General features: G+C 40.5%; 1 protein-coding gene across 1 annotated transcript in view; it reads left to right on the top strand.

Moving 5' to 3' along the window:
• Positions 1–10,121, top strand: part of LOC137370928 (dicarboxylate carrier UCP2-like) — a 37,638-nt gene extending 27,517 nt beyond the window's left edge. The window contains exons 4-8 of the mRNA XM_068032800.1: positions 1,551–1,755; positions 7,105–7,302; positions 8,823–8,924; positions 9,000–9,180; positions 9,891–10,121. Of these exons, the coding sequence (XP_067888901.1) occupies positions 1,551–1,755; positions 7,105–7,302; positions 8,823–8,924; positions 9,000–9,180; positions 9,891–9,999 (795 nt within the window). The 3' untranslated portion in view covers positions 10,000–10,121. The remainder of the gene's footprint in view (positions 1–1,550; positions 1,756–7,104; positions 7,303–8,822; positions 8,925–8,999; positions 9,181–9,890) is intronic.
• Positions 10,122–13,061: the final 2,940 nt, after the last annotated feature.

Genomic DNA, 13,061 nt, shown 5'->3' with positions numbered 1-13,061 from the left:
GTTAGTGATACAAAAGACTATGACAATACAAGTTCTAATGAACCAAAAATGCAATTCACAGCTTTGAGACAGTTAATAGTTCTAGGAAAAGATAGAAAGTACAATCTTGTTTCTAGTCAAGAATCTAATGTTTAAATCTAAATACTGTTGTAGTAAAATTATTTAAGGATATCAATTATGAAAGTAACATTCACCTTTAAATCTCCAAGTAGATGACTAGAGTTGGGGAGAAGTCTTACTTTTTGTCTCTACTGTAAGTCCAAAGTGTGGTTCCAATTTAACATTTCCAAGTTGCATATCTAACTTCCTACATATGGGGGTGTTGCCTCAACTACAAGTAAATGTGTCCTCATTTCACAGAAGGCTTTTTTAATTTCTAAAAGGTAAGCTGTGAGCCTTGTGACAGTCAATTTCTGTTATCTAACTATTTTCAAGATTATAATTCGCACTTGGGTTTTAGTTTAGTCATTCAGTTGGTTGTGATTTAGGGCTGTCTGAGAAACAATCTTCAACTATTACATTCTGGTAGCTTTGACCGTTTTTTAAAAATCAGTTTTGCCATGTGGTGAGTTTTGTGACGTTAGGGAGTGAATCCCTAATCAGGAGTTGCCTCTATGCTCTAAGATGAGACAAGCTTTTTAGAATTTAGAAACATTATAGAAATGAACTTTTTTACTTTAGGAAGTTGAACACATTAAATGTTTAATCCCTCATTCATGGGAAAATTCTTTTAACCTTGTAACTGCATTATAGCCAGCTTCTTTCAGTTTAGTCAAGTCTTGTGGGCTTAAGAAAAATCCAGAGAAAGACTTTATCTTCCAAGGAAGCTGTTTTGCCTCAATCCTAGTATTAATCTCATCCTTCCTTTAATCAGTTGCCTTCTGGGTAAAGTCTGCAGCCTTTCAAAAGGTCCTCACAGTACTAGTAGCTCTTGGCTAGAGTAGTGAAGTTGAGGCTGTGGAAGGATGGAATTCCTGGGTTTAACCCCTGGCACACCAAGTCTGACTGGAACAGGGTTCTACCTCAAATGTTGGCTCCTGGTTAGAATGCACCTGCTCACTATCCTTGGCCTGGTCTAGAAACTGGACTTTTTTTTTTCTCCCCCACTTGTCCCTGAATAGTCATTTCTTCACATTATTGGATACTGACATTTTGATTAGAACTGTAAAATCGTATCAAATGAGTGTGGTTGCATGATGCAGAAGGACCACATTGGATTGTGGGATCTTGATGCATATTGAACACATTTCAATTCTGCTATTGTATGAAGCAGAAGGTAATGGTGACCAGCTTGGAATCCAAACCCAGTTCTTGTGCTGATAAGGGGAAAGAAAATCAGTTCTTAAGGCCTGGAAACTATTTTAAAAAATCAAGCTTTTTGTTTGGGTTTTTGCCTAGAAATAACCAATGGAATCCAGATGCTCTAAGATTAACATTAGTAACTTGATTGAAATTAATAATTGAGATTATAGAAAGCTTAATTGTGAAACTCTTGCCAAATGCAATGTGAAACTGAGGTTAATCAAAATTAAACCCTGTTCATAATGCAGATTCAAGGGGAATCCAAATCTTTCAATGAGACTTCTCCAAAATATAGAGGGGTCTTTGGTACCATAACTACAATTGTGAAGACTGAAGGAGTGAGAAGTCTCTACAATGGCTTGGTGGCTGGTCTTCAACGTCAGATGAGCTTTGCATCAGTGCGTATTGGGCTTTATGATTCTGTCAAACAGTTCTACACTAATGAATCTGACAGTAAGTATCCACAGGAGCATACTTAATATATTTAAATTTGCATTGTAAACAAATATTTTAGTAAATCCTGAGGATAGACTTCAGGAGAACATAGACTAGTGAGTTTTCATCTGCAGATGAAATTTAATACTTACAAAGTGTAAGGTGATTCATTAGAAGGAAAATGAAAAGTAATGTAAATTGTATAATTTTGAAGATGTGCAGGAACTGGGGGTGTGCACACAAGGTGGTAGGATGAGTTGATAAGGTGGTTTAAAAAGCATATGGGATCCTTTGCTCCTATTTATAAAGCTTAGTACAAAAGTAAGGAAGTTGTGGCAAAGCTTATAAATCACTGGTTAGGGCTCAGCTACAGTATTGTCCAATTCAGGACACAACACTTTGTGAAGGATGTTGAGTTTGAGGGTGCAGAGATTTACCAGAATGATACCAGGGATGAGGGACTTCAGTTACACAGATTGGAGAAGCTGAAATTGTCCCCTTGAAAGCAGAAGTTTAAAGGAGCTTTGTTAGTGTTAAAAATTGAGGACTTTTGATAAAGTAGATTGGAAGAAACTGTTTTCAGTGACTGGAGGGTTGTAACCACAGCACCCAGATTCAAAATAATTGGCAAAAATCCAGGGAGGAAAATGACTTTCACAAATGTTCTGATCTGGCATGCACTCCCTGAAGGGATGGTGAATCAGTTTACAGCACAGGAAGAGACTACTTGACATGTCTATGCCAGCCTCCCAAAAGGCCATCTAGCCTAATCCACTTTCCAGCACTTGGTCTGTAACCTGCAGTGTTAAGCATTTCAGGTGTACATCCTGGCACCTTTTTTAAGTGGTTTTTTCCAGGCTGCTGCCACCACCCTATAGGGAAAAAGCTTTTCTTCCTCCTCCCCTCTAATCTTCTATCAATCACTTTAAATTGTGTCCCCTAGTCACTTTACTCTCTGAAGTAAATGGGCCCTTCCCAACCACTCAATCCAGGCCCCTCAACCTTGTACACCTCAATCAAATCTCCTCTGCCTCCTCTGTTCCAAGGAGAACAACCATGGCCTATACAATCCTTCTTTCTCATAGCTACAATCTTTCAGTCTTGGCAACATCTTGTAAATCTACTCTAGCCCCTCTAGTGCAATTATGTCTTTTTTTTTTTCTGTAATGAGGTGACCAGAACTGTACACAGTACTTGAGTTATATATAGTTCCAGCATAACCTCCCTGCTATTTATTCTATGCCTTTCCTAATAAAGGAAAGGATTCCATATGCTGCCTTAGCCACCTTTCTCAACCTGTCCTACCTTTTCAAGGATCTATGGACATACACTCGGTCCTCACTTCCTCTACACAGTATCCTCCCATTTTTGTGTATTCCTTTGCCTTGTTTGATCTCCCTAAATGAATCATCCCCCACTTCTCTAGGTTAAATTCCATTTGCTACTTTTCTGCCCATCTGACTAGTCTATTGATGTCTTCCTGCAGTTGCTATCAACCATGCAGCCAATTTTTGTTGTATGTAAAACTGATGTTTCTCCCTACATTTATGTCCAAATCAAATATACCACAAAAAGCAGCAGATCTTAACTGAGCCCTGTGGAACCCCACTGGAAATAACCTTTCAGTCACAAACGCCTGTCAACAATTACCTGCTACTAAACTAATTTTGTATTCAGCTTGCTACATTTCCCTGGATCCCATTGGCTTTTTCCTAACCAGTCTGCCATGTGGGACCTGGTCAAAAGCCTTGCTAAAATCCATGTAGACTAAATCAACTGCACTACCCTTATCAATCCTCTTCACTACTTCAAAAAACTCCATTAGTCAGAAAAGATCTTCCCTTTAAGTCCATGCTGACTATTGATGTGTGCCTTTTCAATGTGACTTTTTGTTTTATCTTGTCTCAAATTAATTCCAATAATTTTCCCACTACAAAGGCTATACTGACAGGCCAATCCCTTGCTCCCCTTTGTACAAAAAGGTACAACATTGGCAGTCCTCCAATCCTCTGGCACTACACCTGCATCCAGTGAGGATTGGAAAATGGTGAGACCTTCCACTATTTCCTCCCTGGCAACAGCCTGGGATACATTTCATCCAGCCCTAGTGATTTTATACACAAGGATGCTAATCCCTTTATACTTCCCCTCATGTTTCACATCCAATACTTCACACTCCTTAATGACCAAGTCTGCATTATCCCTTCTCCACCCCTGCTGCACCACCACCAACGCCCCCCCCCCCCCCCACCCCCAATTTCCCCCTTGTGAAGAAAGATGCAGAGTATCCATTAAGAACTGTACCCACCTCCACAGGTTCCCTCTTTTATGGGCCCCACTCTTTCATTTGTTATCCTCTTGCTCTTAATGTATTCATAAAATATCTTTGGGTTCTCTATTTTACATGCCAATATTCTTTCATGCTGTCTTTGCATTCCTTACCTTGAATTCACCTCTCTACTTTCTATTCTCTTCTAGGCTATCTGTAGTATTGAGTTCAGTGTCTGACATAGGCTTTCCTTTTCTGCCTTACTCCCTGTAATCTCCTTGATTATCTACTGAGCTATAGGTTTGGCCATTCCACCCTTTCTCTTTTTATGGGAACATGTTTACTCTAAACTCCTTGAATTTTTTTTTTTTTGCCTCCCACTGCTCTGATACTAATTTACCATCAAGTAGCTGTTAGCAAGCAATGTTTTTGCAAAAGTAGACTGCATAGTAAAATTGGTCCTGCCCAAATTTAGAACTTTAACTCTTTCCATCTGTCCTTTTTCTATAATTTATAGCAATTATGATCACTACTACCAAAATGCACTCCCACTGCCACTCCTCCCACCTGTGTCACTTCATTTCCTAAAACCAAGTCCAGAATTGTGCTGTCTGGACTTGCTACATTTGGCCAAAAGTTCTCCTGAATGCACCTTAAATTTTGCTCCCTCCATTCCTTTCTCAAATTGTTAAAATTGCCAATATTACTGCCCTATTTTTGCACTGATCTGTTGACATATTTGCTGTTCTATCTTGGGGTGGGGGACTGCCATTTTGTTCCAAGCTCAATCCATATGGAATCAATTGATCCTTTTAACATCATCCCTCACAGCTGTAATTGCTTCTCTAACCAAAATTGCCACCCCTTCCTCTATTTTCCCCCTTCATCTGAAAACTCTGTAACCAGGAACATTAAGCTACTGTTGCTGTCCCTCTTTAAGCAATGTTTCTGTAATAGCTGATATCATGCTGCCATGTTTCTATCTGTGCTCTCAGCTTGTCTGTTTGTATTGAAGTAATACCCTTGAGCACTGCTGAACTTTTTTCCTATTGAGGGAAAACCACACCTGCCAAGAATGAGGCATATTAATTTCTTCATGTGGAACATTAATTATAAACTCTTACTGGACTGAAAACATGGCTGCACCTGCATTCTAACAAGACAGTGGCTGGAAACACTTGTCTTCTCCAGGCAAGTGTCTTAGAATGCAATGGAACTGCTCCCTGATTCAATTAACACAAATGGATTTTGATCACTAGACAGTCAACATTCCAGCCCTACTGAGGATGTCTACTAAAATTGAAAGAATCCACAAAACATCAGGCAGGTTTATATTAAAAAAAAACTAGTCACATGACTGGCCTGTTGCCCCAGGTTTGGTTTGAATTGTGCTCAGTTTTGAAGTAAGACTGCAACTGAACTTGAAGGAAGACTGCACCCCCTGTCTTAGAAGAAACTGCAACTGGATTTCAAGATCAAAAACAAACTGTTTTAAAGCATGTACTGGGCCCCAATGAGACTGCAAGATTTAACTACAACCAAAAACTTCACATTGAACTCGACAGTAAATGAACTAGTTATTGCTTCAAACCTTTCCCCTTGATTCTCCTTTCTGCCTCTATCTGTTTCATTGCATACACACTAGTGTGGTCATGTTTGTTTTTAGTAGTTTTAACTGAATTAGAGTATTTGATTTAAAGGTATGGGTTTATTAAACTTAAAACCTGTCTGACTACTTCTGCATTACAAATGGAGAGGTGAACCACTATTCACTGAGGAGAAGCTTAAAATCCCTGTTATCTCCACTCAGGAAAAGGCTGAGGGGGACCCCTTTCTCACTTGGTCATAACACTATCTTTGTTTCCTCTGCCTTCCAGACTCTCTCTACCTATCTCATTTTTCTTTGTCCCATCTGAGTCTACCTTGGGTTCCCATTCCCCTACTCAAAATAGCACTAGCAAACCTTCCAGCAAGAATATTGACTCCCACCCTATTGATATGCAAATTGTCTGGCTTGTTCTGGGCAAGGTAAGACTTGTACCAGTCCCAATGCCCCAAGAATCTAAAGCTCTCCCTTCTGTAGCATCTCTAGCCATGCATTCATCTCTAACCACCTATTTTCTCTAGTGTGGCACTGAGTAATCTGGAGATTACTACCCCTGAGGTCCTGACTTTTAATGTCTTGCCTAGCTCCCTAAAATCAACTTTCTGGACCTCCCTTTCTACCTATGCCATTAGTACCAATGTGAACCACAACCTCAATGTTCACCCTTCCCTTAATGTCTTGGAGCTGCTCTGACATCCTCCTCCCTAGCATCAGGGAGGCAACATACCATCCTGGAGTCAGTCTGTGGCTGCAGAAATGCCTGTCTGTTCCCCAACTATCAAATCTCCTATTGCTATATTTATCCTCTTCTCTTCCTGCCCATGTAGCCGAGCCACTCATGGTGCCCTGAACTTGGCTCTTGCTTACTCTGCTAAAGAACCATCGTCACCATCCAAAATGGAAAACTGGTTTGAGACTTGGGACTCGTGCCTGCTCCTATACTGTAGGGTGACCACCTCCCTAAATGTACCATCCATCATTCTCGGCCTTGAATGCACTGCAGTGTCTCCAGCCATCACTCTACTTCTGAAACTGAGCTGACACTTCCTACAGATGTGTTCAAGGCTACTTGAAGTGTCCATGACTTTCCACATACCACAGGAAGCCCATTCTACTTGACTGAGCTGCCCTGCCATACTTTACTTTTTTTTTGTAAAAGCAGAATCAGTAGTACATTTCAAAAGGGAATTGGATATATAGTTGAGAAATTTGCAGGGCTATGGGGTAAGACTAGTTAGATAGCTCAACAGCCAGCATGGACACTGTCAAATGCCCTCCTTCTGTGTTGTACAATTCAATGATTTGATAATTCCAAGCTACAACATGGCATTTGCCCTCTATGCAAGCAAATAGTTCTAATATATTCTCCCATCTCTAATCCCTTTTTTCTTTCATGCACCAATCTAATCTAATCTTGAATATTAACAGTTTGTCTCAATCACTGACCCTAGAAGCGAATTCCACTCACTCGACTGCTAATCTCTATTTTCAGCTATTACCATTGGTGGTCGTCTGCTTGCTGGATGTACAACAGGAGCTATGGCAGTCACCTTAGCACAGCCAACTGATGTGGTGAAAGTAAGGTTTCAAGCACAATTAAACCTAACTGGTGTGACTAAGCGGTACAGTGGGACTATAAATGCCTATAGAAAAATCGCTAAGGAAGAAGGACTTCCAGGATTATGGAAAGGTCTGTGAATGTCACTCCATCAAATTTAAGGTTTATGAATGGAGTTATTGGAACTAGTATTAATGAATAGTGAAATACAGACCAATGTGCAGGATAGTACTGTTATCTAGCATTACAAGAGCTAAAATGGGAACTCTTTTTTTATTAGGGCCTATTGATATACACCAATAAATCAGTCATCTAAAGTGACTGAATCCCCCTTTCTGGACTGAAAGGTCTTTTTTTTTTTTCCCTTCTCCTCTCGCGCGCCCTCTTCTCTTTCCCCCCCCCCCCCCCCCCCCCCTCCCTAAAGGCAGCAGACGAGTTAAAATATCCCAGCTAATGGAAGCAGTTGATGCAAACCATGGATTTATTACAAAACCTTCCTAGATTGAAAGCAAAGTACTGCAGATGCTAGAAATCAAATAAAATAGAATAAAATATTCAGGTCTGGTAGCATCTGCCTAGATTATAACTCACTATTGGACTTCTAGATTTGAACCCCTCACCTACATATGTAAAATCAGGTCAGAGACCTGAAATGTTAACTGTTTCTCTGTGTAGTTGTTGCCAGACCTGAGTATTTCCAGCACTTTGATTTCCAGTATCTGCAGTTTTTGCTTTAGTGTAAATCACTGGATTCTTGAAGATAATGCCTTATTTCCTAGCTTTGCAAGTTCATATATTATGATTTAGATTAGAGATACAGCACTGAAACAGGCCCTTCGGCCCACTGAGTCTGCCAAACATCAACCACCCATTTATACTAATCCTACACTAATCCCATATTCCTACCAAACATCCCCACCTGTCCCTATATTTCCCTACCAACTACCTATACTTCTTTTGGGCCTCCTTATCTCGAGACAATGGATATGCACCTGGAGGTGGTCAGTGGTTTGTGAAGCAGTGCCTGGAGTGGCTATAAAGGCCAATTCTGGAGTGACAGGCTCTTCCACAGGTGCTGCAGAGAAATTTGTTTGTCGGGGCTGTTGCACAGCTGGCTCTCCCCTTGCACCTCTCTTTTTTTCCTGCCAACTACTAAGTCTCTTCGACTCGCCACAATTTAGCCCTGTCTTTATGGCTGCCCACCAGCTCTGGTGAATGCTGGAAACTGACTCCCACGACTTGTGATCAATGTCACATGATTTCATGTCACGTTTACAGACGTCTTTATAGCGGAGACATGGACGGCCAGTGGGTCTGATACCAGTGGCGAGCTCGCTGTATAATGTGTCTTTGGGGATCCTGCCATCTTCCATGTGGCTCACATGGCCAATACTAGTGACAATTTATAATGGCCAATTTACCTATCAACCTGCAAGTCTTTTGGCTTGTGGGAGGAAACCGGAGCACCTGGAGAAAACCCACGCAGACACAGGGAGAACTTGCAAACTCCACACAGGCAGTACCCAGAATTGAACCCAGGTAAAGTTAAATGGCAGTTAATGCAAGAAACTTCAGTCTTCATATTGTACACTTTGCTACAAGATTGAAAAGGCCAATTCAGGTGCCACTAATGCATTCTGTTTGGGTTGCAGGTACTTTACCAAATATTATTCGTAATTCTGTCGTGAACTGTTCAGAACTGGTGACTTATGATATCATTAAGGATGGACTGATGAAGTATAACCTTATGACTGGTAAGCATTGTACATTGACAAAAGGTTTGTTTTTTTTTATTTAAGCACAATAGTAATTAAGATTTTGTTGTGCAGATAACCTTCCATGCCACTTTTGTGCTGCTTTTGGTGCTGGATTCTGCACAACCATTGTTGCTTCACCTATTGATGTGGTGAAGACAAGATACATGAACTCTGCCCTAGGCCAATACAGAAGTGCCTTGAACTGTTCCTTTATAATGCTGACTAAGGAGGGTTTCGCAGCCTTCTATAAAGGGTAACTTTTATTAGTCAACATAAGCATACTTGGTTGAAATTAAAATCTGATTCCTGTCATGAATTTGTATACTTTTTTGTCCACACTGGATAATTTCACATTCGATTACTGTTCTCCTCCCTTGCAATCTAATCCCAAGTGTGAATGTTCATGGATATAGCAGCCTCTAATGCTACAACCTCCTTTTCCCCACTTTTTTCCCACTGTCTTTTTTCACTATTTGCCCCCTTCTAAGTTTATCTTCAAGTGACCTTTGATCCCTTCCCAACTTTTTTGGCTAGTGAATTGTTGCCTTGCTCCATATCAGCAGGTCAACTGCTTTCCTTCCTTGGGACTAGTATAGCTCTCAATCATTACTCATCCATCCTTTCAGACTAGCACCCCATTGCTAACTTTTCCTTCCAAGTCCATGAATTGTTGCCCCTAACTGTTCGTTCTTCTCCAGCCTTGTTGGATTCCCTTCAGACTCGTTTCTGCTCTGCATTGAGCTACACAGAATCCTATACCTCCCCAACTCATGGACCACCTCTAAGCTGTAAGACTACTGTCATTAAACTGCCACTGATTTCTATCCTTCTACTTAGGCAAAATCTGATGTCCTATTGATAAACTTCTGCAAAGTTCTCCAGTCTTTTTTTTATAGAACGAAGATTATTTTTTTTGTTAATTGGAGAGGGGGAAATTAACTAATTGGTTTATTTTTATAACAGGTTTATGCCCTCCTTCCTGCGGTTGGGGTCATGGAATGTGGTGATGTTTGTCACTTATGAACAGCTGAAACGTGCCATCATGCTGGCCAAACAGTCCTGGGAATCTTGATCAGTATTTATATTTGTAATACATTTTCAAAATCATGCTATGAATTTTAAAGGCACAGATTTTTGAGCATTGTTATAAAAGGATTTTGTGCACAATTGCTGGTCAATTGTAATGCACGTCCTGCTGGCTTTATTAATGTAGCTTGTGAATATTTTTATAAAGTAAATAAAGGTAATTTCTTGTCTGAGGACTACTGTATCCATTTCCTTCACACCTCTACTTCCAATATGACAAGTATTTTAAATATTTCAGCTTTGAGAATTAATGGACTATTAAACAGTTGAATAAGGAGGGTGAGGGACTTTCAGCATCAAGTACTCTTCTGCACTTTGATTTACTCCCAAGGTCAAGTATGGATCAAGATTGGTAGTGGATAATGCTGCTGAGCAGTGATTTGTTCATATTTTTCTTTTTTAAAAATGCAGTAGTGCATAGACTTTCTTTGATAGAAAATATATCAACAATCCAAAACCATCAAATTAATGGATTTACTTTAATTCAGCAGTTGTGTCCAAAATAAATAGAATTCATCAGATTATATGTAAAGCATATCTATGTAATTCCTCCTCATTTCAGTCCTGAATGATCAGCCCCTTAGCCTGAGACTGCCCCCCACATTGTAGATTTCCCCAACCAGTGGAAACAATCTCTTGGCTTCTACTTTATCAAGCCCCTTCAGAAGCTTGGATGTCTCAAATTAGATTCCCTCATTCTTAACTCCTGACAGTCAGTTTACACAGCCCAATCTAATTAGAGTTGCTATGAACTGCAGCAAAGGGAACTTTCTGATGCTTAAAAAAAAAAGTGACTTCTCCAACAAAATAGTGCATGATAGATGGGCATTGTCCAATCATCTCCATTCTAGCTAGGAATTTGTGTAACTATATAATCTTTCTGGTGTCAAATGTTCAACTATTTTGCAATGAAACATTGTGCTCATAGTAACAGTCAGGAAAAAGTGAGGAAGAAAAATGAGTACTTACTGTAATTTTTAAAAACCATTTTCTCAAGTTTCCAGGAACAACATCTGCATCTGTATTGTCAAATAACTGATTTTACTTAATTTCCAGTTTGCTTTGCTCCTAAAGGCAATGATTCCTGCCAGGTCATGGTATCAGCCAGTAGTAGCCCTCTGGTACCTTTTTTTTTTTAATCATTGCTTTGGCACGTTAGAAATAAGCAAACATTAAGTTTTTAACAAGACTCCCAACAGAGTATTCCCAGGAATACAGCAACAAATGACAGGTGCCATTGCTTATCATGTGCTCCTGATCTCAATCCTACTACTGTTGAGAGCTATCAAATCTAGTCTTGTCACTTCCCACAACGTAAGATATATCTCTAATGGACCCTTTCCACAAACTATGGAAACTGCATGTTATTTGTGTACTTTAGCCTTCACTGAGCAATGGAACAACCTAGATGCAGTGTGGTTTGAGAAGTATGTACCAGAGTTTTAAACAAATTGAAGTTTTATGGAGGAAGTAAGTTCAAAGGCTGGGAAAGAGGACTGTTGTGAAATCAACATTATAGGTAACAAGTTGAAGGGTTTTGCTGATGGGGCAGAAACAGTTGATGTTGCAAAGAGGAAAGTAGGAAATTATGGTTAGGATACAGAATTAGAGATTTTTCTGTCAAACAGAATGCAGGTTGAACAAAGTAGATGAGCAGGAAGGGGAATGGAATCCGTGCCAAAGGACTGGAGCTTTTGGTGAGTTTAATAAAAAAAAAACTGCTTGTCTTCAAGTGGTGGAAGTTCTAGCTCATCCACACTTTTTTTTTTAATGCCAATGGAAGCAGTGATGTGATGGGGCTGGGTATATGCAGCATCCACCCTTTCCCTCTACTTCCCAACTATGGTGGAATAATGTGCATTTATAGAGCACTTTTCAGTATCTTTGAGTGGTCTAAAGTGAAGCTATTCATTATCTAGATAAATAGCAAATGAGTAAAGTGACCAGTTACTTGGTATTAGGGACTGGATGTGGGCCAGAACACCAGAATAACACACTGCTCTTGCAGCAGTGTTTGCATCCACCCGAACAGGCTGGCTGAGCTGCGGCTCAATGTCTCATCTCTCCAGCCTCCATTAAAATGGAGTTGGGCATTAACTGCCAACCTGCCATCGTCGCCACCTCAATCCTGATAAGTTTCTACCATCAAAGGTATCCCTCCAGAGAGAGGAACAGTTAAAGGTCTTTTCCAGCCTGAACAAATGTGCCAATTTCAGCTAAGCAGCAGCACAATTGCAGCAGAGAGATTGCAAGTAGTATGAGGTGATGTATTTTGGGAGGACTAACAAGGCAAGGGAATATACAATGGATGGTAGAACCCTAGAAAGTACTTGTCCATAGATCACTGAAGGCAATAGCACAAGTAGATAAGGTGGTTAGGAAGGCATCTGGGTTACTTGCCTTTTATTAACAAAGGCATAGAATATAAGAGCAGGGAGCTAGTTGGCCACAGCTGTCGAGTAATGTGTACAGTTCTGGTCACCACACTATAGGAAGATGTGATTGCAGTGGAGAGGGTGCAGAGGAAACTCACCAGGATGTTGCCTGGGCTGGAGCATTTCAGCTATAGAGAGACACTGGAATGGCTAGAGTTGTTTTCCTCAGAGCAGAGAAGGCTGAGGGGGGGGAGATGATTGAAGTATACAAAATTGAGGGGCAGTGATAGGTTAGCTGGGAGGAAACTTTTTCCCTTACTGGAGGGGTCAATACGAGAGAGCATAGATTTAAGGTAAGGGGCAGGTGGTTTAGAAGGGATTTGAGGAATAACTTTTTCACCCAAAGGGTGATTGGAATCTGAAACGCACTACCTGAAGGGGTGGTAGAGGCAGGAACCCTCAACATTTAAAAAGCATTTCGATGAGCACTTGAAACACCATAGCATACAAGGCCAAGTGCCGGAAAACTGGATTAAAATAGTTAGGTGCTTGATGGCAGGCCCAGACACGATGGGCTGAAGGGCCTGTTTCTGTGCTGTATAACTCATGATAAATGGGCTTAACCTTCAAAAGCTGTCACATGCATCTGGAAGCCAGGAGATATGCTCCAACA

Source organism: Heterodontus francisci, chromosome 6 (assembly GCF_036365525.1).
Source record: "Heterodontus francisci isolate sHetFra1 chromosome 6, sHetFra1.hap1, whole genome shotgun sequence".
NCBI classification, from domain to species: Eukaryota; Metazoa; Chordata; class Chondrichthyes; order Heterodontiformes; family Heterodontidae; genus Heterodontus; species Heterodontus francisci.
The sequence above is the reverse complement of the archived record's forward strand: the minus strand, read 5'-3'. Positions and strand labels throughout refer to the sequence as shown.